This window comes from Kryptolebias marmoratus, linkage group LG22 (genome assembly GCF_001649575.2).
Source record: "Kryptolebias marmoratus isolate JLee-2015 linkage group LG22, ASM164957v2, whole genome shotgun sequence".
Classification (NCBI taxonomy): Eukaryota; Metazoa; Chordata; class Actinopteri; order Cyprinodontiformes; family Rivulidae; genus Kryptolebias; species Kryptolebias marmoratus.
In genome coordinates this window covers 12882663-12910214 of record NC_051451.1, presented here as the reverse complement: position 1 = coordinate 12910214, position 27552 = coordinate 12882663, and the positions used below count along the sequence as shown (strand labels likewise).

Genomic DNA, 27552 nt, shown 5'->3' with positions numbered 1-27552 from the left:
TACTTTCTGCTGAGGCGGAAACAGAAAGATGAGGGGGAGAGGTTGGTTTTAAAGGAGCGAGTGGTCATGGTTTCACCTTTTCTACCAAACAAGAGCTCAGCGTTTTTCTGCTTTATTTAGCGTGCAGAAGAGACGCCAACAACTGCAGGTTTACGGCACAAGAACCTCTCCAAATCCCTCATGGGGGGGGGAAAAATGGAAAAAGGACATTCATGGACATGTTTAGATTTACAACTAAACCGAGTAATAATAAGAAAAATATCTCTATGTCATATTAAAGTTGATGAATGTAAACATTTTAAATCGTTCACTGGCACTATAAGTAATGCTGGTACGGTGCTTTTCTCTTCAACTGTGTCAAAGGTTTTTACTTTAAAATATATATTTCACTCTTTTTTTTAAGCAGCTCACCAGCTTAGATATGATGTGTTTTAGAGAAGGTGCAAAAATATAAACTAAAATTAAAAAAGTAGATATTGTTAGTAAAATAAATCTAATATTGTCTAATAGTTTGATTGGGTCTTGTTATCCTTCATCTTGCCATGCTTTTTAATGATTTCCTTGACGCAAAATAATTAAAAACATAAATCCCACGTATAAAGATATGTACAGGATTATGTCCAAAGAAATATTTAAGAGAGGCTTTTTCATACAACAGATAATTTTGACATCAAAAGGAAGGAAAACCCTGTTTTCTGACTGCGAACAAGCTACAGCCCGACGTCCTCAATTGTGAATTTATTATTTTTTTGTTGCCGTCTCTTTTCACACTCTGAACCCCAAACAGCTCTGCTCCTGTGTGCTTTTGTTCCATGGGATTGTTGGAGGAAAAACCTTTTAAAAACAATATACAAAGCTCGCACAGTTTTAAAATCGTTTTTTTTTTGTAAAAAAAACAGCATGACTGCAAGGATGCCGACAGCTTGATCTGAGAACAGAAATCTATCCGACGAGCTCCACTCTGTCCAGCAAAGTAGAGAGGAATGGAACAAAATAAAATAAAACACAACAAAAACATACATTACAGAACATTTCCCATCACCAAACGTCTTCTAGTTGAGATGCAGGCACAGAGATGTGGAGAAACCTGAACTGAAAACGACAAATCTGAGCACTTGGTAACACACGAAGTGTTGAGGCTTCCTTTCACAAGCAGAGAGGATGTCGAGCTGAACGCAAATGTCTCATGCAAGCAACGAGAGAAAGATGCTGAAGGAAGCCTGAATGGGACAAAATGAAGCAACTGTCACTTTTAAACTTCATCTGCATTCCCACAACATTGTGCAATTATCTTCTTCTCTATTTCCTGTTTAAAAAGGGAACATTAACCCAGGGAGACGGGAAAAAAAAACTTTTTTTGTGCTCTGATTCTTCTTCGTTTAAAGTTTTCCTTCATTTTCTTTTAGTACACGTCAAGTAGAAGGCAAATACTGACTTTAGATTGTCCAACAGTTACAGTCCTCAGATTTATCATGAAAAATGGGCCGCCCAGGCTCAAATAAAATGTAAAACAACAACAAAAATATCGCTTTTTAGCATTAAGACTTAGGGCAGACAGAAGGTTTGCTTTTAAAAAAGTGACCCTGAGTTGGTTTGTGGTGATTCACAGAGTAACAGTTTTCAAGAAGATGCAGATAGAAAGCGAACACGCATTATTTAGCAAACATTTCCTACGTGCAGCCTCTTGAAATTACACTTTGAACAGACAAAAGCAACTGTTGCAGGATCAGGGTGTGTGTTGGTGTGTGTGTGTCTGTGTGTCGGAGAGAGAATCTGGAGGAGGGTGACCGGTCTGTCACACCGCCGTTAAAACGCCCTTCCTCCGTTTTTTTTTTTTTTCCTCTTGATTTCTGTCACCCTCGTTTTCACCACAGACAGAAGGTTCAGATGAGGTGTTCATCTCCTGAGAGCGCCGTCCTCGTTTGGGACGATGTCCTCTGAGGAAAAGGTGGTGGTGGTGGTGGTGGGATGGGGCAGGGTCACGTCCTCAGCTTTAGGATGACCGTCGCCAGGATCAGGAAGAAGGTGTTCCAGCCTAGAGTGACGGCGAAGCCTCGCCACACCATCATCTTACCCAGGCCCCACCCTGAAAAAACAAAACAGAAATTATAGCTCGACAGCAGTTAAATTCACTGATTTAGATCCATTCTTCTCCTTCTTTTAAGGCTGATTGGCTGCAGCAGTTATCTTGACTGTCTGTCCGCTGGTTTGTGAGATATTTTGCTAACTCCGAGACACGGTGGATTCCAATAATTATCGACTAAGTTTCAAACAAAGATCTTGCATGATCAGTTCGCATTCGGAGTAAGTGTTGGGGATGACTCTCAGCTACTACCACACCGAAGTTTAGCACAACATCTGTAAAGCTGACTGAGTTGCAGCCAGTTTTGTGTTGGCTAAGATCAACCAGCTGAAGTGGTCATCTTATATTAAGTTGAGTGGTTGATGTATTTACTTGTGTGTGTCTGTTAGCAAAATATGTCATGAACCAGTGGGCAGATTTCTTAGGCTCTCAGAAAGCAAGGAATATATGTTCTGTCTGTCCAAAGAAAAAGGAAAATAATGGACAACATTTCTAAATTTGAATTCTTAAAATGCTCAATATTTACGACATTAAGCTTAATTTGACTTTGTTTCCTGTAAAAATTGTATCAATTAATAAATACTTTCACCCTGGCTTTAATATTTGTGAATTCTGTGTTAATACATGTAATTCAACACGTATAGAAGCTATGTATTAAAGCTTAATGATTGAAAGCATTAGAACTCCTATCACACAGATTTAATCAGTAAATGTTGCCAAGTTTACATTCCTTAAATTGAGCCTGACAGCTTGAATAATGAAGTTCTCAAACAGAGAAGCAATCCTCTGATATCCTGCGTTTTATGAAACACTAAGCCAGCTCGGATTGTTTTTTTTTTCTTTTTTGTTAAGTCCCGAAGGAAGGGCTGATAAATGGTTTATAATGCTGTGTGTAAGAGTCGGAGCCTCATGCAGCCTGTTTGTCGTGTACATCACCTCTGTACATGATGCAGCGCAGGGACTCTGAGGCGTAGGTCTGAGGAAGAGCCAGGCTGAGGTACCGGAGAGGATACGGGATGCACTCCACGGGCCAGATGATACCTGCACCACGGGACGGACAAGACACAGATGGAAATAAAACACAAGACGATTAGCATCTGGATTCTGATAACAAACTGTAATCTGTAATCTCTTCCTTCTTTTTGTTGTCCACAATTCAAATTTGGGGAGGAATTTCACTTCTAATCGGTTTGTTAGCGCATGGAGTTTGTCCACCTCTTTACAGATTCACTTTACTAACTCCAGTCTTGGCTAAAAAGCAGAAATTCAAAGCTACACCAGCAAGATAAAGCAAGTCTTTTAAAGCTTATACGTGCACTGTTGAGCAAATATGAAGAATAATTGCATTTCAAGCCAAAAATATAGTTTTTATTTATTATCATTCTAAAATAAATGAGTACATTTAGGCTTGTTTTGGATAAAATTGTATTTAGCGTCAGCGCCAAAAGGTAAAAGGCAAGTAAAATTATTTTTGTCTGTGTCTGCTTGTGTGTTTGTGTCTCTGTTTGAAAAATATCTCTGGAACCACAGGACGGATTTTAATGAAACTTTTAGGAATATAATTGCTGAATGTAGATCTACAAGTGATTCAATTTTGGAATCAGTGGGATTCAAAATGGCCACCACAGCCGACCAAGCTTAGCAAACACACAAATATTGATAATTCTGTCAAATTTAAAGATATCGTGCTAAAATTTGATGTGGGAGTAGCTCAAAGTCATCTCTAACACATGCCCTGAGCTCAAACAGATCACAACAAATCTAGCTGTGTGGAGTGAGGTCACTCATTATGGTGTTTTCAAGGCTTGACCATATTTTTGTCATTTTTCTTCATAAGATGATCTTAGTCTAAAACTGGTATAAAAGGCGGCAGGCAATATGCATTACCACAAGGAATGGTAGGCTTTTATCTTTAAAAGGAAACTAATACACCTAAAACACTTTAGGTTTACATGTTCTGAGCTAATATTCATCAGAACAACCTTCAATATGGCTGATATCCAGCTTTTCTAGTTTATTGTCACGCACTTTTCTTTTTCCTGCTCCCAGGTTTCATAACAGATGAGGTCTCTGCTTACCACTGAGGATGAGGTTGGGGTAGAAGATGCCCAGGGCAGCTTGATTGGCACTTTGCTCGTCGTCGATGGCGGCCGAGATCACAAGGCCGAACGAGATGCCGGTGACGCCCTGCAGCACGATTAGAACTATGACCAGAGCCAAGGAGCCTTCGTTCGGCATCTGCACAGGGGGAAGAACGACTGAGGTCAGAAAAAAGGGGGAGCTTAGAACAGCTGGGCGGCAGCAGCCCCCGGGCCCAAATTCCAACCAGGAGCGCCAACGTGTCCAGGACGTGCACTGCCACTCACACACAGAAAAACATTAGGTTTAGATAATAAGTTGGTGGCTGCTTCTCTGTTGGGCTCTGTTGGTTAAGAATGAGAAAAATGAAGCTGATTTTAACTCTTTATTTCTGCTCAAGGATAGAAGTGGAATCTTAAATATAATAAAATCCTAGAATTTCTCAACCTGCAGCTCTGGAAACGTAGAAAAAAAAAACAGGCAAAACACTAAACTGTATGTATTTGATGCTGCAGCCTCAGCTCTACTCCTCTGCGTCTGTCACTTCAGCACATATCTGTCCGGAAACGAAGTGAAAAACTGCTCATACGGACGCAGGTCTGAAAACGACTTGACAAAAATGTCACTGTAGCTTCTCAGTTCATAGAAAATATTCTCTAAACCCCCTTCCTAAACTCTTATTCCCCTGAAAGCAGACCGCTTCAAGAAGTTTAAACCTCCGTGAATATTCCCTCGTGTCAATAAAACTTCTTTACCATGAATCTCCTATCTCTGAGTGTATGTGTGTCTGTCTGTTAGTAAAATATCTCATGAAGCACTGGACAGATTTTAATGTTGCTCTCAGAAATGGATCATCGGGAGGTGTCAACCCAATTTAATACAGAGCCTGGAAAATGGTTTTAACTCGGTCAGTTTTACAGATACAGAGCTAAGATTTGGTGTGGTAGTAGCCGAGAGTCATCCCCAACAAGCATTTAGAGCCCTAAAGGATCAAGCTGGAGCATTGTTTAAAACTTTGGCATTCAAGGCAGCTTGTGACACGCTCTGCTTTTTAAACGTATCATGGCAAACTAACCCAGATTAGAAGTCCTTAAAAGAGCATGAGAGCAGATAAACAAACCCTCCCTAATGTTCTGCACTGATCTGTGGCCAGAAATAACAGAAAAAGGCTCAAAATGGAAAGAAACTCCAACTCGGTCTGACTGTAAATGAAGTGACACGAGCTGTTTATAAGAATCCTTCAAAGCTGAGCCGAACTGAGCGGGGCTCGCCTCGGACCATTCAAGGTGATAAACTCCCTTAGGTCTGCAGGAATGTTTGCGCTGGTGAACTCCTCGCTGTGCTTCGACACTATCCGTCTCCCCTGACAACGTGCAAAAATAGACCCGGAGGCCACATGACCGCACGGTTGCCACAGCAATCCCGGGCTGTTGTCGAGGCGATCCCGCCGCGATCCCTGGATACGGGCGAAGCAGGAAATGATTTATGAAGCGGTGGTCTCTTTGGACTTTGGCACCTTAATTAACACACTTGCAGACGCTCACACGAAATGCCACACACACCTAAAAGCACGTGGACACAAACGCACACACACACCTATACTGTATCGATTCCACACACTGACAATCAATAACAGAGAAGATATGATGTTTTTACAGTAAACATATCTGCTGATCTCGCTCTCATTTAAATGGTTTGTCGGTTACATCAAATTCTTATTACCATAATCACGGCTCTTCTAGGTACAGTCAAGTTTCTGTTGATGCAGTAAAAATGCAAATGAACGACCTGCCAGGCTGGTGAAACATTAACCTTCAGCGTGTCGGGAAGGATTTCTGGGCCTCTTTTGCACCACTGGAAGAGCATGTCCTTAAGCCTTGGTAAAGTTTATCTGAAGTGTGTGTGTGTGTGTGTGTGTGTTTTGGTGTCCACCTTGAAAACGAGCAGGATAAAGAGGAGCATCAGGATGATCTGGACGCTGATGACAAACAGCTGAGAGAAGAGGTGAGCCAGCATCGTCTCCATGGAGCTCACACCTGAAAGGCAAAGAGAAAAATGGCTCTGGGGTTTTATTTTAAATACATAAAGAAAAAAACCCTCAAACACATAATGTAACGAACATTAACATGTAAAACATACTGGAAAGGTCCGGTGTGTAGGAGGTACTGACATACTGTACTGGCAAAAAAGTAGTTTCACTTCTCCTAAAGTATATAAACATCTAAACCTCACTCTGGCTCAGTGTTTTTTCTTGTCCCCTCTAGGCTTCTGATTCACCATTTCCCTGTGAACTATTTGGTTATTTCTTTAGGAATAGCTCAAGAATAGCAAAACAAAGCTCTCTGATTAAGCTATTTGTGGCCTTTTGTCCAGTCAAAATACAGAAAAGTAGTTCACTAAGGTCACGTTTACACAGATATCTTAAAAAACTGTTTCAAAGAAACTACTTTCTTTCACCAACAGCAAGAAATGCATCTAAATGACCAATATGCAAATGAATGACCAATAGGCTATAAAGACTTTAAAATATAAAATAAAGAATAAACAGACTAAACACAGGACAGATGTTCAGCGTTTCCAATAATTCACTTCTTCACAATCTGCTGTGATCATGTTGCTCTCTCTAGTGGTCATGTCTTATATTTCACTCAAACAACGTCAGTCTCACATAAAACTACCTGCTTTCATCTGAAATGTTAAAATGAATCCTCAGATTTCTATCAAATGAATCCAGTCCCATTCACCCCGGAAAAAAACAAGCTAAAGAAAATATATGAATCATCTGAATCTGCATAATTCTAAATAAACACGTTTTAAACAATCCTATATATTCTTTCATTTTTAAAAAGAAAAAAAAAGAGCACATTTATAAGGAAATAAGGGATTTAGTGTCAGGATTGAGTCTTAAGAAAATTTACAGAAACTTTTTAGTTTAACACTTTTTATTGCACACTTTTCAAAGAGTCAAGCAAGCACGTTGTTGCCTGTGTCTGAGTGTGTCTGAGTGTGTGTGTTTGTGTGTGTTCACTTGTCTGCCTGTTTGCAAAAGATGTCATGAACCACTGAACAAATTTGAATGAATCTCTGGATGCATATCTACAACTGACTGACCAGATTCCAAGCAGTTATCACAGCTTGTCAACTTTAAGATTCTCATAACTCAGTCAATTCTGCAAATAATGAGCTAAAATTTGGTGTAGTAATAGCTGACAGTCACCTCTGACACATACTTGGAGTGCGAACAGATCAAGCATATATATATATATATATATATATATATATATATATATATATATGTATTCTGATCAAAACTTTGACATGCAAGGTAGCGTGAAGTATGTCTTTTTTTCAAGGAATGCTAGTCTTAATTTGTTGTCCTGCACAAGTTGCTTTTCCAAAAATCAAACTTAAAGTGATATTTAGTAGTTGTTAGTACTGTAGCATCCCAGATATTTTGTTTACAATGGTGTGTGACATATATACTGAATACATTGGGGCTAATTCTGAAAGTGCTGGTAATATTTTATTTTTAACTGTCAAGAGGGTGAATGTACTTACATAGGTGCTTAAAATGAACATGTAGTGAACTGACTGTGGAACTGAAATAGTTTTTAAACTTTTGAGCTGCTGTTGGAGCAATGCAAACTTGGAGCCCTCACCTGCGACCCAGCACCGGTCCAAAAGCCCCTCCTTCCTCTCCAGGACGAAGGAGAGCGCCGTCAGCCCAACAGCCAGGTAGAAGGAGATGCTGCCAGCAACAAAATGAGGTGAAAGTTAATAAGGAAAGGGGTTTCGACTGGAAAAATTTGTACCATTTCTTTGTTTCTGTACCACGTTTCCATCTGACAAGTAGATCTTATTTTGAACCAAATCTGTACTGACCTGAGCACAGCTCCTGGAGTCACAAACGTGGTGAAGTCCGTGTTCAGACTTCCATAGATTGGCTCCTCAAACTAGGAAATAAGAAAATAAAAATCATTGGATTTACTTTACACAGCATGTAGAATCATTTCTAACTATTTCATATTTTTTACACAAACATTTATGTTTAGAAATCTTCAGTGCAGTCCACAGTTCTCCTTGAACTTTTACCTTTATTGGCACATCGGCCATGTATGACATGCTGCCCAGTTTATGTTCCACAAAAGCCTGCAGACAGAAACCAGCACAGATTTAACGTTTTTATGATGAAACATGTTTTTTTTAAAAGGTGTCTGTTATTGATCATAAAGAACTGGAACAACGCTTCATGTGCAAGTGCAAAAAAATATTAATTTAAATGTTTGAGCTTTAAACAGGAATATCTGTACCTCAAAAGCCTGGTGGAGTTTCTTCTGTAGCATTAGACCGATTTGTCGATCTGGAAAAACATAAAGAGCAAAACGTCTGATTCTCAGAGCCATGGGGGTAAAAATGGCTAAATTGAGTAAATTTCAACCATGATTGTAAACAAATAAAATCCTGGCTGAAATTTACTCAGTTTAGCCATTTTTTGGTAAAACTGAGTAAATTTCAGCCAGAACAAAAAAACAAATACAAGACGAAATACATATATTCACCTGCTGAACTGTTCATTCCACAATAAGCCTCTTTATTTTTTATTGTTAGCGCTGCATCATAAATGAGAAATGTTCGACCCCAATGCGAACAAGTCAGTGTGTTTGGCTCTTACTTGTCAGGTCCAGCCAGACGTGCACTGATCCTCCATCGATCACCTCCTTCGAAACCTGCCGCTGCAGAATCCTATAAAACCAAAGACACAGTCAGGACCTACAAAACAAATCTGCTTTTACCGCTCCGCAGCAGGCAGTAAAACCGGAAAGTAGCTGCTGAATTACAGGCGGAAAGAGGAGGAATCAGATGCTGATTTGTTCATCAGCTCAGCATCGAACAGGACACTTAACGAGACAGACAGATACAAGTGTGGCGCAGCAGTGTGAATAATACTTATGATAAAATTTATGCTAATTCATGCAATAAAGTAAATCATTTAAAGTAAAACAGTAAAAATGATTATTCGATCTAATTAAAGCACTAAAAGAAACAACGTGCACAAGGTTTATTCAAATAAAACATTTATTTTGTACTCGATTCAGTGGATGAAGGTTTCTTGTTCATTACTGCCCAACTTTCACGGCAGAGGGCAATCATGTAAGTGAAGCGCTGGAACCATTTTAATGAATAAATGTACATCTGTAACTGATTATCCTGTAGAATCAACCCAATTCAAGATGGCTGCCACATCTTATCAACCTTCCCCAACACAAAAAACTCTAACTGGATCAATTTTAAACATAATGAGCTAAAACTTGGGGTGGTAGTAGCTAAGAGTCATCCCCATCACACACTTTGAGAGCTATAAGATTGCAGAAGATCTCACCTTACTGTGTACAGTTGTGTGTCCTGTTATTTGCAGGATTTGATCAAAACGGCTCTAACTCCGTCATTTTTTAGTTTAAAAGGTAGCCGGCCATATGAATTCCTTCAAGGTATGCTAGTTTCATTTTAAATGATTTTAACCTAATTTGAAGACTTGTTAAGGAGAAGATGATTTCATTTGTAAAATTGATAGAGGGTGTTGCTTTTTCCTGTTTAAACTTGTTTGGGTTCATATGTGCGCCTGATATGAGGAGCATTTAGTCCTTTCAGCTCCGACCCATCATGCTTTGCTCACGCAACACCTAACAGACAACAGAAAAGAGGCGAACGTTGGGTCGCAACAACAGCCTGTTCAAACTGCTTGAGCTCACTTTCTCAAAGCCACAAGGCGTGCAAGCGTCAGGGCAAGCGCACACCTTTTGTTTTGCCTCAGCGGCGCCGGTCACATGATCGGCACATGATTCAGTGGGAGCCAGCCGGCGTTTGATTGGTCGACCCTGAAACCAGACCCACCCAGGTGTTTTAGGGACAGGAAGGACCAGACCGTCTACCTGTGAATCACATGATGGGATTCACACTGAAAACAAAACCTCAGGACTGACTCACGCTCACATGACGGCAGCTCTCTGGGCCTCGGAGCGGCTTTTATGCGTCTCGCACACAAAGAGGGAGAATTTTCCTCCCGAAGGTTCAAAATGATCAATTTGCCTTCAGGGTGTTTTCACCTCAGAAGAACATTTGGCGTAACTTGAACAAAAAAAGTAGTGGTATCATCGCCCACCGCCATGAAAGGCAGGCGATTATGTACTGTCATTGCCTGTGTCTGTGCTTATTTGTCTGTCTGTTAGCAAAATATATCAGAACGGATTTTAATGAAACTCTCAGAAAGTAAACACTGGGTGCGCGTCTACAACTGACTGACATTTGGAATCAAGATGGAAATGCAAAAATTGCTATAACTCAGTCCATTTTACAGACACTGAGCTAAAATCTGGTGTGGTAGTAGCTGAGAGTCCTCCCCAACACAGCATCTGAGCACCATCTGATCGCTTAAGATCTTTGTTTAATACACAAATGGCAGCCTTTAATCTACAAATCCTTTAAATCCTGGTGTCGTAAAGAAGCCCTTGTTTTACGAAATATGAGGCTATTTGGAGAAATTTATCAAATTTTCACCTTGGTTCAAATTAAGAGGTTCATTTCTCAAGTCCTGTTGGGTTCGACAGCACTGACTGTACGATCTTTCACATGACCTGTTTTCAATTAGCTGAAGACACTGAGACCAGATTCTCTCAGTGAAATCAAGACTTAATTGTTGTTTTCTGTTTATTTTGTTAGTTTTAGCAATTTAAGAGAAACTGCTGGTGAACAAATGCATCAAATCACATTTCACTTCCAGATATTCGCAGCCACGATGGGAAACTTTTGAGGCCCTTTTGCTCACACAGTAGGGCCGAGGTGAATGCGGTTCAGAAGGTCAAACGAGATTTCGGCACACACTGTATGTCTGCAGTCAGGTGAGCGGCGTGTTTGTGTCTCGAACATTTTTGCCTTGTGAGATGAGGTGGTTTCAGCCCTGCAGCTGGAATGCACCTCCTGTTTGTGTCACATCGGCGTGTTTTACAAAGCCAGTCCGTCTTACTGTGGGCTTTTGGCGAGGCTCAGTTTGACGCACACAGACGGATTCCTCTGTAATGAACTGTGCTGCAGCTGCACAAGAAAAACGAGCATCGGATCGCGGTGAGAAAGAAACTACGAGCGATGCCAAGCGGCGACACAAAGGAGGAAGGAACGGCGAGCGGGGAGACGACTATTTGTTTGGAGAGGTGGGGGGAGGACAGGAAGCACATGATAAACTTCAATTCCTACCTAAACAAGTTCAGGCACATTCAGGGACAAACAGCTCCGACTTTACTACAGCTCAGGGTTCCTAGAATTTTCCATTTTGGACTTTCAGACTGTTCCAGATGCACTTTTGCAGATATTTGTCGATTTTGGAGCCTTTTTTGATGCTGACACATCTAGAAAAGTTGTGTCAATGTTTGTACAGTGGAATTTTGTTATCCAAGTGCTTAAACCTCACAAAGTGTGCACAAAATACAGACAGCAGGGAACAATGAAATTAAAGGAATAAAATAAAATAAATAATTGCTACAGTTATGGTTTTTTGTTCAGCCCTACAAACAACACAAAAACGCAGTCATGGCTTAAAAGAAAGCTGATACTTTTTGTTGGTGACTTCTTGGGTCTAAATTATTAACTGAGCCAAATCATTATTGAATGAAATTATCTAAATGAAAACTCTAAATTATCTGCAGTTTAGTTCAAGAAACTTCATCAAGTCAAAGTGCATCTTCTTTGTTATTATAAGTGATTTATGGCACTATGAATATGATTCCTGTACAGATAAGTGTATATCTAGCTCATACTGAAATCTGAGAGCCATTCAGGGACGAGTGGAGTAACATTACAGGGTTTTTTTTTTTTCTTCTTGAATAAAAGAAACAACACAAACAGCGCAGAGACTGCTGTATCTGACGTTCAAATGTTGCTCAGGATTGAAAAGGAAAGCTTAAATTAAATCATCTTTTCTGAAAGAACTAAAGAACCTGGCGCTCCTTGAAGGAATGCGTATCACCCACAAGCCTTTCATCGCAAAGTTTTAACCTGAGAGGAACTTTCCATGTTGAAAACTGTTTTGGACAAACATGTTTACGGCTGCTTTTGGACACACATTGCAAACTACCTTACATGTATGGCAAGATCTTACGCAATCTGTTAGCACTCAGAGTACGTGTTGGGGAGGACTCTCAGCTACTATCACACCAAACTTTAGCTCATTATCTGTATAACTGACAGAATTACAGACATTTCCGCATCGGCGGAGGCAGCTGTGGCGGCCATGTTGGATTGGCATGACTCCAAATGTTGATCAGTTGTCGATGTGAATCCAATTATCACTTTCTGAGAGTTTCATTAAACTCAGTCTTAAATAACTAATATAATGAAGTATATTTGATATTATGGCATGTACAGGTTAATATCAATATCTCAAAGACAAAAACAATCAGAGCTGCAGTAATTTAAGTTGATAAAATCTCACACTTATTCTTAGCGGTATCTAAAAGCCTATGCATTTTCATTTATTTGGACCATTTTTTTTTGTCAAGCAACACAAAATTTGATCATTTTAACACATAATCCAGACAAAACCCAGCTGGTCGCGGCGTCACCCATTCGTTTTTTTTTCTCACCGTTTCGTCAGATAACTGGTGAAGTTCTTTCCGAAGCCGATGACCCCCCAGTACTTTCCATTGTAGACTCCTTCGAAAGCCTCGTGATGGGACAAGGGAACCTTTGAAGAACATAAAAAAATAAAATAAAATCAACTGTTGTGTTTTGTTTTGTTTTTTCTTCAGAAGAATACGTATTAATCCAAGCTATTTTTAGGGCACAATAAATGACTGAAAACAGCTACCAGACAGATCACATTTTTATGTATTGCACAACAACCTGTTGATCGGTCCTGGATGCAGGAATCACGTCATCCTCACATGGATGTACCAGGAAAAAAAAAACATCCAGCTTAGCTGCCATTGTTAATTCAATAGCACATCCCTTTTTGACCACAACCGGCGGCAGAGATACTCATGAGTTGTTGGACAGTGGTGAGAATAGTTCTTAAAATTCATAATATATACTGTATATTTGTATTGCCCAGATGAGTTTTTGCCCAACTGGCCTTGTTAGACCATATTTCTTGTTGATTTGTAATTTTTTTTGGTGAGTCTGAGCCAATATTCGAATACTGACACTTCAAGCCAAAGCCCATCCAATCTAATAGCCAATCTTTTCCTTTTTTTGGCATCTTTCTTCTTTTTTTTTGGCACTTTGATTAAAAACAAGCTAAATTTAATAACCTTACCAAATAATTTCAATAATACTTGACTGCGCTGGAGTTTGATTTTGGAGCCTTCCATTTTCTGAGCACTATGACTGAATATTACTGGTCCAATATATAGTTAGGCTTGATGTTTTATTTGAAGCCATTTCACTTCTCCACAATAGGATGTGTCGATATGTTGTTTAAGTGATTTAACAGCAAGCTGGTTTGATAATAAGGTCAACCAAGATACGTTATACTGCAAAGTTTTCGCTCGTCTCTCTTTACAAACATATGAACTTTAACTTTGAGTTACTTCAGTCCTGGAGAATATTTTAAAGAAACACTAGAGCGTGACAGGTTAAGACCGAGTCCTCGCCGCCACGGAGCTATGCTCTGATCACTTCGCTACCAGCTGAGGTCAAAAATTTGCATGAAATAGTGCTAATATTTCTTGTGTTTTTGCACTGAGAGCGGCAGCCAAGCTGGATGTTTTTCTCTGATTTGTCTTGGATGAGTCTAGTTGGCGCATGTGCTTAAGGATTGGGCAGTTCATGAATTAATTCAAGTCCAAAGAAACTGATGTGAAGAACGCTATGCAACAAATGTGTCAAGAATAAAGAACCTTAACTGTCTCAAATTGTCTTTTCCCTCTCATCATGTGGCTGTAGTTTTTGTACTATGCATCAGTGTACTGAAAGGACATCTGTGCCATTTAATCTCTTACTGACTTTCCTAGAAAAAAGGAAGTCCTGATATCTGTTCTGCTATGAACAGACGTGAAGCAGAAGTGAAACACTTTAGAGTAAAAATAAAATCAACAGCTGAGAGGCAAAAATAACGTCCCTTCAGTTGTGAAATGTTCATTTTTGTTGCCACAAGATACAACCCAAGCTGCCACGCTGGGATAAATTCACAACAGCAAATTCACCTGAATGCAGATCATCTGTAGTTGCCCTAATTTGAATAAATAAAATGAATGAATGTAGCAAAGCACAATAAAGATCTGCAAAGTGACACCTGATGCACGCTGGAGTTGTCCAGGAAGGACAGCACCGAGTTGCTGAAGGAGGAGGAGGGGGAGGAACTGTCGTTGTTCACCACGGCCACCTGGATCCCCTTCGCCTCGCCTCCAACGCACAAGCAGATCAGAGAAATCTGGATGACGGGCAGCAGGAACTGAAAACATAGCGAGCTGCAAACACACCGGAGAGCACAGAGGGGGTCAGAAAGGCGGCTGCTCCTTCGGCTGTGAAACGCGAGATCGTCCTGTTTAAAGAAGAAGCCACAACGAACCCCGGCATCCTCTTCATCCGCACCATGGTTTTAATGACCAGAGCAGCGATGTTCCTCCCTTTCGGCAGCACGTGTCTGGCCCGCGCCTTCCAGTCCGCTGAGAGACACAAAACGATAAACCTTGGCTTTGCAATGTCAAATGTCCTTTAGCCATTTATAGAGAAGAATGGACCAAAAAAAACAAAAAATGTATCACAACTAACTAAATCTACAACTCAAGCTGGGAGTCAGCCTGTATGCAGCTTTACACAGTGTGTGTGTTTTTTTCTTTGTCACTTTTACAATCCTAAAAGCCTTTTATTGCACATTTTAGTGCACTGAACCATTCCACACGGCACTAAAAAACAGGAAGAGGCAGCTGGTTTTCAGCGTCTAAGAGTTACGGGGAGTAGGACGGAGTTAAAATGAGAGTAAATATAAAATCATTTTGGTCTGAAATAAAAACTCCAGAAGAAAAGTGATTCAGCTCAATAACTGCATTCATCGCACCGGTTATCTCCAGAACGCCCCGGTGTTTAGATAAGGGCTTGTTGATAAGCTGCATATACAGCTGTTTAAAGGCTGTATTCCGACATGGGACTACAGACATAAAGTGGCTCTAAATGGGATGATGGTATAAAAGTAAAGATAAATGGGGTCAGATAAAGCTGCCTTTAAGGGATTTATAGGGATTCTGTAAAAACAATGGACACTAGAAGTTGCTGGTGTAGATTCTCAGTCATCCAGGACATAAATCCAAAAAAAAAGGTTAAAAACAAAAACAACTGGACTTCTATTCTGTTCTATTCCAGTTGGTGTGAATATTGGATCTTATATATTTTTAAAAAATGCTTAAAAGCTGGATAAAGCTCAAGCTGTCACCAGCAAAAAAGGGAGGGAATAAATACCGGAACATTTAGGAAGTTCTTCTGCAGGGGGTGGTCCAATTCCGAGAATCGGCTGACTCTCGTCCCGCCCGCTCTCGAACGACTGGCTTTTCTCCAGAGGTCCGGAGCCCCGTTTGACACAGTTCTTGTCCGACGACTGGCACAGCTGCAGGAAGGCGTGCTCCAGGGTCTGCAGTACAACAAGACAGAGCACCGTTACTCAGGCTGTGCATTCTGTTTTCAAGGTTGGACATGAGTGGATGTGTGCAGAAGAAAAGTAGAACCGACAACCCATTTTGTAATAATTTGCAGACTCATAAACAACCTCCCGGCTCTGAATACCAGCCTTGAGAACGTTCTCCACAGAGGGTTAAAACGGCACTCACTGTGGCACTGTGCTGCTTCATGACTGCATCAGGAGGACCTTCAGCCAGCAAGTGGCCATTTCGCATGAGACCAACCTTTAAAAAGAGACGTGACATTCATTAGATAAGGAGGTTTGGGTCTAAATAAAATAAGAATTTCAAAGAAATTTACATTCCCCTTGTCTTTATTGCTATTCACTGATTTTAAGACAATCTGTCATACTTTATACATGAAAAATATAAAGTTTGTTCAGTATGATCATAAAGATCATACTGAACAAACACACACATCTACCATTGTAGTTATTTTTGTATTTCAAGATCAAAAAAAGAAATAGAAGATCTCCAAAAGCAACATTTATCAAACAATTTGAATTCTTTGGCAGTAAAATGCAAATATGATAAAAAAAAATCGTTCTGGATATTATTTTGAGAGGAAACTGCTTCAATTTAAAAACCCAAAATGAGGTCCTGCAAAAAAAGTAAAAAATCTGACTGTATATATTATCAAAGGCAGGTGAGAGTGTAATCTTGCTTGTGTTTGTGTGTGTGTGTGCTGTCTGTCTGTCTCTGAGCAAAAAAGTATCTCATAAACCACAGGGTAGATTTTAATGAAACTCCGAGACAGTAATCATTGAGTGTACATCTACATCTGATTAGCTTTTGGAGTCAGTCGGACTCAAGATGGCAAACGCAGCTAATCACATTTATAAAAACACAAAAACAGCTACAACTCAGTCAGTTCCACAAACATTAAGCTAAAGTTCGGCGTGATGGTAGCTGAGAGTCACTTACTCAGAGCACTAACAGAGCGTGTGACATCTTTGTTAAAAACCTTGGCATGGCATGCACAGTCTTTCAAGGAAGGCTTAATTTGTTTCTGTGTTATAGGAAGGTAAAGCAATCCAAAAGCTACATCTCCTCTGTGTTTAATGGCAGCCTTGATTCAGCACAGGTCATAAACTAAACCTGCAGCTGCAGCGTGATCACAGATTACCTGGAAACACCAGGCTGATAAAGCTGCCGTTTTCTAGGTCATGTCGAAGCGACATTAAATGGAAGAACCCTACACTGTCCTTTGAGCCGTTCGCTGCATCTCCTCACATTCTTTTGTGAAGGTGAAGGAGTCATAAAAGCCAATTAGCGAGCGCGCCTGCGTCACTGCGGCTCGTGTGTTTTGTGTCTTTAAACACTGGCGGCAGAAACCTCTACGCCGTCCGACTGGTTTCATTAGAAGCTCTCGGCGCCTGCTGCAGGATGATGCCGAGATCAAAATAAAAGGTTTGAGTTTGTTACAACATGACCTCGACAGGTTCACGATGAAGCTTAAGTATCGTGGAGCGGGAAAACAACGATACAGATAGACACTGGTAGGACTTTTGCCGGAAAAGCTTCTTAAACTGCACTAAAACCATCATGTGACACTAATTTCTTTGCTAAAACCCAGACGCACAGGGAAATCCTTTCAGTCTCTAGCTGCATAAAGCATATGTGACGGTTTCCAGCTGCTGGCTTGTGCACAAAGATTTGCTTTCATTTTTACATCTATACGTTGTTTTTGTTTTACACTGTCAAACTCAATGTGTTGATTTAACTACATCATACAAACCAAAAGTGCAACAGACTGCTCGTGAAATGCAAGTAGGAGAGTACACTACGTTCCAAAAAAATTAACACGCAAAAAAAAGAAGGTTCTTGAATTGGTCGGACGCGAGCAGCTCGAGCAAGTTATGCTAGAATTAGCTATTAGTGCCATTAACACCCAAGCAAGATTTCTGACTGTTCTGTTTGATGACTTCAAACAATTAAAACAAACCTTTGCACATGAGGCCTACTCACATGATAAAACAGCTAATATGGCAACTAATTACAGGAGCCATTGTTGCACTGTCACAGTTCTGTGGCAGAATCAGCGTGATGAGGAAAAAGGTCACGAGCAACAATTACTTCCCTCCAATCCAGTCTGACTGCTTGGCTCCCACATGTTATCGGCCTGTGAGCTTCTTAAAATACGGAAAATACCAAAGAAGCTTAAAATAATAAATAAAGTCATAACTCTAAGCCTCCTCGAGAGGTATTTTGTTAGCTTAGAGGCAGAAAAAATATGCAAAATTGCTCATTTATAAGAGTCTTTTTTTGTATATGTTTTATTGTTAAATATAAATAATTATCAGCTGAATCAATATTCCTTTTCAGCTCTGAGAAATTAATTCATGCCACAAAGTAAAGGGCTTCCAGGAAAGCTAATCTACAGTGCAAACGTTCAACTGCAGTTGGCTTCTTGGGTTTTAGAAAGACGATTACTGGAAAAACAATGAATGAACTCAGAGAATTAAGGGGTTTATAGTGAACCAAGAGTCTTTTTTTTTTTGTTTTTAAAGCGACCCAAGGTTACTACAAACACTGCATGCTGGCTTTAGGCTGACTGAGGCCCTGCTTTAAACAATTCAACATGGACAAAAATTGGTAGCAAGGGCCTTTTATTTCTTTACTCTTCACTTTATTTGTATGTTGCTTGGGTGGAGTTTGGGCCATGCAAAGTTTAGAGCACAAATCCCTTTCACTGACTGGATCCGGTCGACGTATTAAACCAGTCACTCATCTTTGCTTCCCACAGTTAGCTTTACATCCATGCTTTGTTTAGTATGCAGCACATTGTTTAGCACTGGAGCTCTTTATGTTGACTGTTGTGGTTTAATCGTTGCCTCTTTGTGCTTTTGGTTTGATTAGATCAAGCACTTTATCTGTTGGGATGAAATGAACATATAGGCTAATAAATAAATTGATTAAAAAGTAGCATTCCTTGGGGGAATATGTATGTTGCTGCTAAAAAGGTACTAAAAGTTTAAAAGTCTGAAATAGTCAAATTTAGCAAAATAGGGACAATAATGTATTTTTACATATGTGTACTCTAAAAAGATTGTGTATGCAACAACTCCAAGTACCAAAATATTCACAAAAATGTGTTTTTTTTCCCCTGCAAGTTAAACTTAACCCAATAAAACTTCCTGCTGGAGGACACAGTGGGCGTCTGAGACCCGTTTTGTCTTCTGGTGATCATTTCCAGCAGCAGCTTACAGGACAGAAAGCTGCTGCTCAGAGCAAAGCATAGACGACTTAAATAAACACACGAGGCAGCCTCTGTGCAGCCTCATCCCCACCCTGCGCTCGCTGATGTCCTGCATTTTGTTTTCCTGTCAAAGCTAATAAACACTGATTCATTCACGCTTTCATTATATTTCTCCGAAGGGAGCAAAACGGCTGAAGGAGCTTTTGATGTATTGATTTTCTGTCCGTTTCGCTGATTGCGTGTTTGCATTTCTGCCCAATTTGTGTGTTTATGCAAATCTCGTGCGTTTGCATGTGTCGATTTATTTCCCTCACCACGTGGGCTTGCCTGGCCTCCTCGATGTAGTGCGTGGTGATGATGACGGAGACTTTCCCCGTCTTCACGATCTCCACCAGGTGCTGCCAGATCCTAGAAGGAAACGCAGAGGAAACGTGGTGAATAACACTCGACGTGCACATCGATTCGTCACGTCAAATGGTCCTGGTTTAAAATGTTTCATCACACCACAACTAGTTCGAAAATTTCTCACACCGTAGCTACTCTGAAGAAGTTCCAGGTTCACAAATAATTCAGTTTTTGTGTATTTAGAGTTGAAGTATCGATGTTAAATTAGAACTAGAGTAGATGATACTCAGCTTTACAAAACACCTGCTGATCCACTAAATGTAGCTGCTTGGCAGAGATTATCCATTGGATGTTGGTAAATGTAATTTTTTTAAAATCTAAATCATAGCAATCAAGAGATCTTCTAGTCCCATAACTGTTCATCTTATCAGACAATCATTATATTTGAGTCTGTTTTTCAGTCCAGTTTACATCTAAATATATATATAAATCACGCTTTAGGGTTGGTATCATTAGATACCTGTGGTTCCCAAACGTTTCAGGTTCTGACCCAAGAAATAACAGCAGCAGAGACTTGCAAACCCGAACTAATGCGGGTTGAAATAGAAAAAGAAGGACACATGGAAATGTCAGCTATATATATATTTTTTAAATATATATTTTAAGACATTTATGGTAATCATTTTTAAAACTATTTCTGATGTCTGGAAATCATCTCAATCACCTCACTTTGTGTTTCACGACCCATACGACTGCAGAGGAGCTTCTGTTTATACTCAAGCTGTAACTCAAAACCCATAAACAATCAGGAGCCCATTTACATCAGCAGTGTCTTCTAATCTGAAGTGAAAACACAAGAAACTGTCCAGGCCTAATAGGGGTAAAATCTAAATTGAAGTGAGTCGTTTGTGTGTAACTTGGGACTGTCCTTTATCTAAATACGGTATGTCTCCCTTTTAGTTTATTATGGTTTTTATAAGGTGATCTGGACTGTGAACTACATTCTGCAGACCTGCTGCTTGACTCAGAGAAACCGGGTGAGTGTTACATACTTCGACCGGAGCACGGGGTCCACTCCGACCGTCGGTTCGTCCAGGATGAGCAGCTCGGGGTTCTGCAGCAAAGCAGCTCCGAGGGACACTCTTCGCCGCTGGCCGCCACTGTTTCAGCCGTGCAGAGAGCAAGACAAGAAACAAAACCGGTCAGAGGAAGTCAGGGTGAGGAGACGGGGGAATCCTCTACAATGTTCCCGGCTGCTTTCGTAAGCTTGTTTGTGCATGCCACTCAGTCCAGAGGGAGGTGGGAAGGTGGGAGCTGAAAGTGGCCAAAACAAAACATTCAAGACGAACCTGCCCGGCAGGACAGGAGTAAACAATACCTGAGATGAGTGTACGAGGAGGGGACATGGTCTTGTTGCAAAAAAACAAAGAAAAACAAAACAAAAAAATACATATTTTCAGTACATATATTAAGAAGACTGGTTATTCGCTGTGCTGAGAACGAAATGAGACGTTCCGTGTCAGAATTACATGTTTTAATCATTCCAGAAATGTCATGCAGGTGACATGGAGCTGGGACTTTCCCATGCAGGGCTGCAGCAGAACATGCAAAACAAGGACGAGGCTGGAGCAATGTTCATTTACACAACAAGCTGTGGAACGGTCCCAAAATGCCTTTGTCTCTACAGCCAATTCTCCGAAGCAAGGAAAGTGATTTAGTGATTACACAAACTGCAGCAGAAAGCCGGTCTAAGGTCATTCTCTGGCAGCTTCCTGGTTTGGGAACGTTGCCGTGAACTAAAACCTAAACCCCAATCAAATCAGTGAATAAAACGGAGATTTTGCAGTGATACTGGTGGCGTAACGAACGACTTAAACAAAGTCATATGCCTTTTGTTCTGGATGATGATGCAAGGAAGGTGAGGCTAAAGCCTGAGATGCAAAGGAAATTCCTGCCTGGTTACACACGGTGCAGCACTTTGTTGCAAATGTTAAAGTTCATATAAGGAAGAAAGAGTGGACTCATTTTCTGCCAAAAACCTGCAGCAACATCCATTATTTATCATACTCTGCTGAAGAGTTTCTCTTAATGACAAGAGATGAAACCAGTGCTGCCACATAGCTCACTTTTTAATTAGACTTTATGGGTAAAAATAGCTTTGGGTGGCTTGTGAAAAAAGTTGGTCATCTTCTTTAATTCGTATGCATTATCTGTGTTTTTCTAAGTATCGTTCCTAAGCACTCAGTGGAGATTAATATCCAGCACTGTAATCGCTAACATGCTTTTTTCCTGTGCCAACGCTGGTGCAAGGGGAATAGTGGTTAAATGGCAAAGAGCAGTGAGATGATGAAGCGCTCTTTATTTGACTTTCCCCTGCCTGCTTATCAGACCAGCTCTAATTGTTTTGTTGTTTTACAGCCTCCAAAGAGGAACGGCTATGTTTTTCTCTGTGGGGATATTGATATCAATAAGGGTTCAAAGTCTGCAGAACATCATAAACTGGCTTCAACTCTGACCACACCAAAAAAAAATAACATCCATAGGACAAAATAGATGAAAACGACCTCTATAGAAGACTTAAAAAATAATATTTTGGAGTGTAAAAATGCATCTGGTCCTGCGTGGAAAAGTCCGCCTGGCTGTAAGATGAGTTTTTACCTGAGATTTCGGACCAGGCTCTGCTTTTGAGGTAGATGCAGGAAGTCAATCAGGAAGTCCATGCGCGCCTGGGTTTCCTTCGACGTCAGGCCGTGGATCCGACCGAAGAAAGTCAGCGTGTCGCTGATGGTGAACTCGTTGTACAGCGCTAATTCCTGTGCGACACAAACAAAACTCTGTTCAGCCCAGTGGCTGTTTCACTTCCCAGATTTCTTTAAAGTCTTGCTGTAAATAAAGTCCCATGAACTTTTTCTTTTTCTTTCAATTCCATGTTCACAAGATCTACCATACAGTGCTGTCTGTATCTCAAGAACACATCCGCATTTTTGAGACATAGCATCACATATTTCAGCTGTAGCATTCCTGTCTCTGTAGGTGAGAGGTCACCTCTCGCTTGGATGAGCGTGATGCTCAGAGCAACACGTAAGAGGGCACATAACGAGTGTGTTACTGGCCTCATCGGAAATCTAGACTGACAGTAATGAGGCCCACTGCAGGCTCGCATGGCCCGGCAGCAAAGGCTAAACTGCACAAGCCCCGGAGGAAGCAGTTACTCACGGCTGCAGAAGAGGAGCAACCAATATATATATATATATAATTGTTGCATTTCCATTTTTTGTAAGAAACAAACACACAAAAATAACCACTCAACAAACAACTGCAGTGAATTTACCTGGGAGTGTATTGCTTTTTAACAAAGTGGAAGAAAGCAGATCAGCAGGACTTTCGTTCTTGTTGTTCGCCTTAAGGACTTCTGTCAAATAAATGTTTAATGAGCGCGCACTCGTTGATTACCTGTGGCATGTATCCAACCATTTTCCCTGGAACTTCGTGGCCAGGAAATGCAGGTGGCTTCCCCAACACAGTGATGTGACCTCGGGAGATTTTCAGCGTTCCCACGATGCATTTTAGAAGAGTCGTCTTTCCACAGCCGCTGGGCCCCAGAAGGCCGTAACTGGGGAAGAGATGACCATTCCCCATTAAGCACAAAACGCCTTAATTAGACGGCGCCCATGCATCTGAGTCATGAACGTTGCGCAGATGGAATAGTTCAGTAAGTTGACTGAAAAGGCAGCTGGCTGATCATGGCACGGAGAGTAAAAACTCCTGCACAGACACAGTCAGCAGCTGAATCTGTCAGATTACATCAAACCCAGGAATTAATTCAAAATATGCACAGACAAAACACAATTGTTGAGATTCCTGACTGCTTGATGGTATAAATTACACAAAACAAGCTGACGGTTTATCACGATGACCTAGAATCAGAAACATTCTTGTATTGTTCTTTTTAAAGTGGCGCTATTTAATCCAAATACAGGTTTGCTGTCTGTTAGTCATGGTTGGGGCTTTGTTTCAGCCTTCAGTGGAGTCTGAGGCCATAAAGTGTCACTCCTTTGTCTACATTACAGATATGTTATATATTTTTATGTTGTTTCATTTGAACAAGAAACAGTTAATACAAATATCTGCATATCAGATGCTCTAAAGCTCACTAAAATAGTCAAATTTTAAAGGGAGAACTAAAGAGGAAATTACAAGTTGTTCAATTTTCTTTCTATCTTTGCATGTTCTGCCAAAAAATACATATATTTAAGCAAAATTTTGTGCTTTTTGCAAATTCCAGTGTTTATGCTAGGCTTAAATAGTTAGCTGGTTCAAAACAGACATTTTTTTCTTCAACTGCCTTTTATTTGCTTTATTGCTTTATTTATTTGTATTTAATTGCATCTTACTGTATGAAGAGTGGCTTAAAACGGCAATAAAACCATTCTGCTGTAGGGATAACAGGTTTCATTTTCTGTTTTTTTTTTTAAATTCTCAGATTAGTTTGCAACAGCATAGGACAAAGACAATTAAATGGAAACTCTGCCCTATATTTGTACACTCCCAGAAGCTTCTAGTATTCTTTTAATCACAATATTTTTCTATTATTATAACATTCTGTGTCCATAGCACTCAGATGATTAATAGCCAACATTGTTCAGTTCGTCGTGTTGAAAAACACAATGTGCAACAATCACACGGCACAAAAACAGCTGATTGCACTGCGTCAATGAACAGACAGTCCCGCGCCTGAAAACTTCTTGACCTCTCCACAAAACTACAGAAATAATCAGATTACCCAGATTACATCTTGTATGTACAGCGTAGGGCCGCTGGTTTTGTTCCGCACATTTCCAGGAAAGATAAATACCTCAGATGGATGGCATTCTTTTCATATTCATTGTGTTCTTTTCTAGCAGATTTGAGGACGAGCTGCAATACGAACAGAAAACTATTTGCGAGCTCATTCGAAAGTTCAAGAATCTGGGTCAGTGTGGGGAAAAAGTGGAACATTAATCAGAACAACGAGGCTCTGAAATGACAGAGACAAACGACAGACGGGTATGTGAAGTCTAAAGACGTGCGCTTAGGTTCCTCTAGGCTGGACCTCATTTAGCACACCATGTATTTTCTTAAGTGTTGTTCTTGAACTCTTTCTACCCTTTGAAATTATGGAATGTTCCTGTTTTGTCTGCAAGGAGCACAAGATGGTAGAGTTATTCCAGATACCCTGACTGCTTGGCGTAAAACTGACATGTTTGGCGACTGATCAGTCAGCAGATGAACGATAAAGGAGAGCAGATGAAGCTTCGGTTTCCCAGCACCTCACCCAAAAATGCAAACATCTTTTGCATGAAGAGAACATCTCGAACGATTGATAAGAGGAAGGGCAAAGTCCGTCGCACGGAGCGACGCTCAGGCTTTCCTCGCTTTAGCCAAATTCAGACATGAGCCAGAGACGCAGCACTCACATGTGTCCCTGCGGCACCGTCAGGTTCAGGTTGCTGAGGACCTTCAGCTTTCCGTAGGACCGGCACACGTCTCGACAGCGGATGGCGAAATCGTCCTGGGCAGGGGACAGGGGCGCTTCCAAATCGGCCTTCATCTTCTCCTCTTTCAGCTGGAAGAGAAAAGACAGTTGGGCGAAGGACAACAGCAGAAGCTTAATCATTCACCTGTCACTTGACAATATTTCACACTGATTTGTGATCACCTCCAGATACAACTGTCCAGCTTTTAAAGTACTTCTTTAAAGGGCTGTTTGCAAGATCTTATATTTAAGCGCTACTATTTTATTTCTTTAAATTAGTGTGAAGCACAAAATAGTGCTGGTGCAATCAACACTTTTATAAATGAAACTAACAGTCTTTGAATAGATAGTTGATCCTGTTCCTAGCTTGATTTTGTTGAAATAAAGTCTATATTTTAAAAAAAAAAGGAAAAAAAGCCCTCTTTTCTTTTCCAGATTTGCACTAACCTTAGTTAAATGCTTTTTTTAATCGCTGCACATTATAAAGCCATTTGATTGGCTTTTTATAGGACAAACAGAACAAGTAAGACTTGTAAGGAATTCAGTTGTTGGACTTTTTAAATGAGAAAATTAATGTCTGTGGCTCTGAACATCCATACAACAATGATGCTGCTGGAAAGCTATAGCTGTTATTATTATTATTATTAGCTCTTATAAAGCACAGAGCTAAGAATCAATATGCTGTAAATACTGAGCTACAACATAGTTCGGTGGCCTGAGTGGCTTCATTAGGGAAGTGATTGACAAGCTGCAAACCTGATCACCCTGAGAGGCCACCAGGTTTACTCCCAGGTGACTTCAGCTGCAGGCGTGTGGTTCTGACTCCTGATTGTTAGTTTTTGTTTTGACAGGAATGAACAGTTTATTTTGCACCGAGTGGCTCAGATTACTTTAATCAGTCTTCGCCTATATATATATATATATATATATATATATATATATATATATATATATTTACACACACACACACACACACACAACAGACTGGAATTAGTCGATTTGACTCTTTCCATGGTCATGCTGCACACAAGTCATGGCAATTATTTGTCCTCTGAGCCGAGGGAGTTGTGTCTAAAGAATAACCTGGCACACATGTGAGGAGTTCTCCAACCGGTGGCTCGGAGGAAAAGACGTGGAAGCAGTTATTTGTAACTTTCCATTCCTCAGTCTAGTCGATCGAGTTTCTGACAATAAACACTTGTGGGTTTTTTTCTCTTTTTTTTTTGTTTGTAACCCCGACCTCACAGCACACAAACAGCTAAATCTGTTGACTGACTTCCTTTTACAACATTAACTTCATCCTAACCCCGTGTTGGAAGTCGCTTCCAGCTGAGACGCCTTCAAAATAAACACCGTTTACAGCAGACTGTATTGCATCACGTCGTCCTTTGTAAATGATGTTTCATGTGTTCGACAATTACTTAAATTCAGTCGCCAGTCCTAGCGTTGTTGAGATTATTGCAGATTATTTCACGCTTACCGTCAGCATGTGTGAGAGTTTTAGGTTGTATCTTGCGTCAGCTTTTATTTTCTCAGGCATTCCGCCTTTCTGCAGGACTGAAAAGGTGTAAAACGGGAATTAAACGTAGCCTATAGCGTATATATTAAAAAAAACTGGAAAATGAAAGTAAAACAGCTTGTGAATCATTACTATTCTTTCAAATCCTTGTATAAAAGCCATGAGGAAGACATCATTTAAGACTAAAACAAAGCAAGGATTAACTAGCTGGCACGGCAGGGATGGCAAGAAGTTATGATGTGAGGCTTGACTGACTCTTACTCAGGAGTTGTGAGCAGCTGCAACAGTGACAAACCATTTCTCTTAGTAGTCACGTTGCCAAATCACTCATACTATTTGTCTCAAGACAGGAAGTCTACTTTGGCATTTAATCCAGAAAGCAGCAAAGACACAACACAGGTTTGATGTCTGTTAGTCCTGGTTGGATCTTAGCTTCAGCCTTCAGTGGGGTCTGACACCATCTAGAGTCTAGTAACCACGAAAAAACAGCTGCCTTCTTTTGCAGTTTTCCCAACTAACTCCTTCCTTTTATCCCGAATCTCTCATATTCCCAGCGGGGAGATTAGAAGGATTGCATTGCATAACGATCTGGAGCATTTGGTCAGCCTCACCTTTGGCACTATAGCCTACATCTGCAGATAAACACTTCCTCCAACCTGCTCCTGCCTTTAAAGAAGAAGAAATGCTGCAATATTTGTTCTGCCCCTGCAGTGTATAAATAAGATAAAGAGATACAGACAGAAGGGTCGAAGGAGCTTAAAACTCACCCAGAACGGAGATGTGAACAAATAAGAGGCGCGCAGAGGTGAGGAAGAGTCTGAGGAGTGAGTCCACACACAGAGGAAGAACCACTAAAGAGCATGTGAGCATCAGCTGACGCAAACATCAAAGTTGAAGAACAGGTTCGGTTCAAACGCCGGCAGGTGGAGGAGGCATGGCTCCATTATGTAGGCCATCAAACACACACATACAGGCGCGCACACACACTCACACACTTCTCCTTTCTTGCAGCTGTGTGCAACATATCAAATATTACAAAACCGGTTCCAGTTTGAAGCGCGGATTTGATTTCCTTGGTTTGTGGTGTCCAGATGTGTGTCCGAATGCAGACAGATCTATTAGTTGCCGTCTCAGCCCCCCCCCCCCCCCCCT

General features: G+C 40.6%; 1 protein-coding gene across 4 annotated transcripts in view; it reads right to left on the bottom strand.

Annotated features, from left to right (window-relative positions):
* Nucleotides 1–407: 407 nt before the first annotated feature.
* abch1 (ATP-binding cassette, sub-family H, member 1) overlaps nt 408–27552 on the bottom strand; it is a 27557-nt gene continuing 412 nt past the window's right edge. The window contains exons 1-22 of one of the 4 annotated variants that reach the window (XM_017430153.3): nt 27168–27251; nt 27012–27066; nt 26362–26438; nt 24823–24971; nt 22820–22979; nt 22025–22179; nt 20419–20526; nt 19336–19429; nt 15973–16047; nt 15608–15776; nt 14721–14817; nt 14445–14619; nt 12796–12896; nt 8835–8905; nt 8473–8522; nt 8255–8311; nt 8045–8115; nt 7822–7910; nt 6095–6198; nt 4162–4321; nt 3020–3124; nt 1980–2086 (exon numbers count right to left, since the gene is read on the bottom strand). In XM_017430153.3, the coding sequence (XP_017285642.1) occupies nt 1980–2086; nt 3020–3124; nt 4162–4321; nt 6095–6198; nt 7822–7910; nt 8045–8115; nt 8255–8311; nt 8473–8522; nt 8835–8905; nt 12796–12896; nt 14445–14619; nt 14721–14817; nt 15608–15776; nt 15973–16047; nt 19336–19429; nt 20419–20526; nt 22025–22179; nt 22820–22979; nt 24823–24971; nt 26362–26421 (2157 nt within the window). In that variant the 5' untranslated portion in view covers nt 26422–26438; nt 27012–27066; nt 27168–27251. Of the gene's footprint in view, nt 2087–3019; nt 3125–4161; nt 4322–6094; nt 6199–7821; nt 7911–8044; nt 8116–8254; nt 8312–8472; nt 8523–8834; nt 8906–12795; nt 12897–14444; nt 14620–14720; nt 14818–15607; nt 15777–15972; nt 16048–19335; nt 19430–20418; nt 20527–22024; nt 22180–22819; nt 22980–24822; nt 24972–26361; nt 26439–27011; nt 27067–27167; nt 27503–27552 lie in introns of those variants that run through there. The other 3 variants (XM_017430143.3, XM_037973467.1, XM_017430160.3) reach the window with 3 other exon arrangements.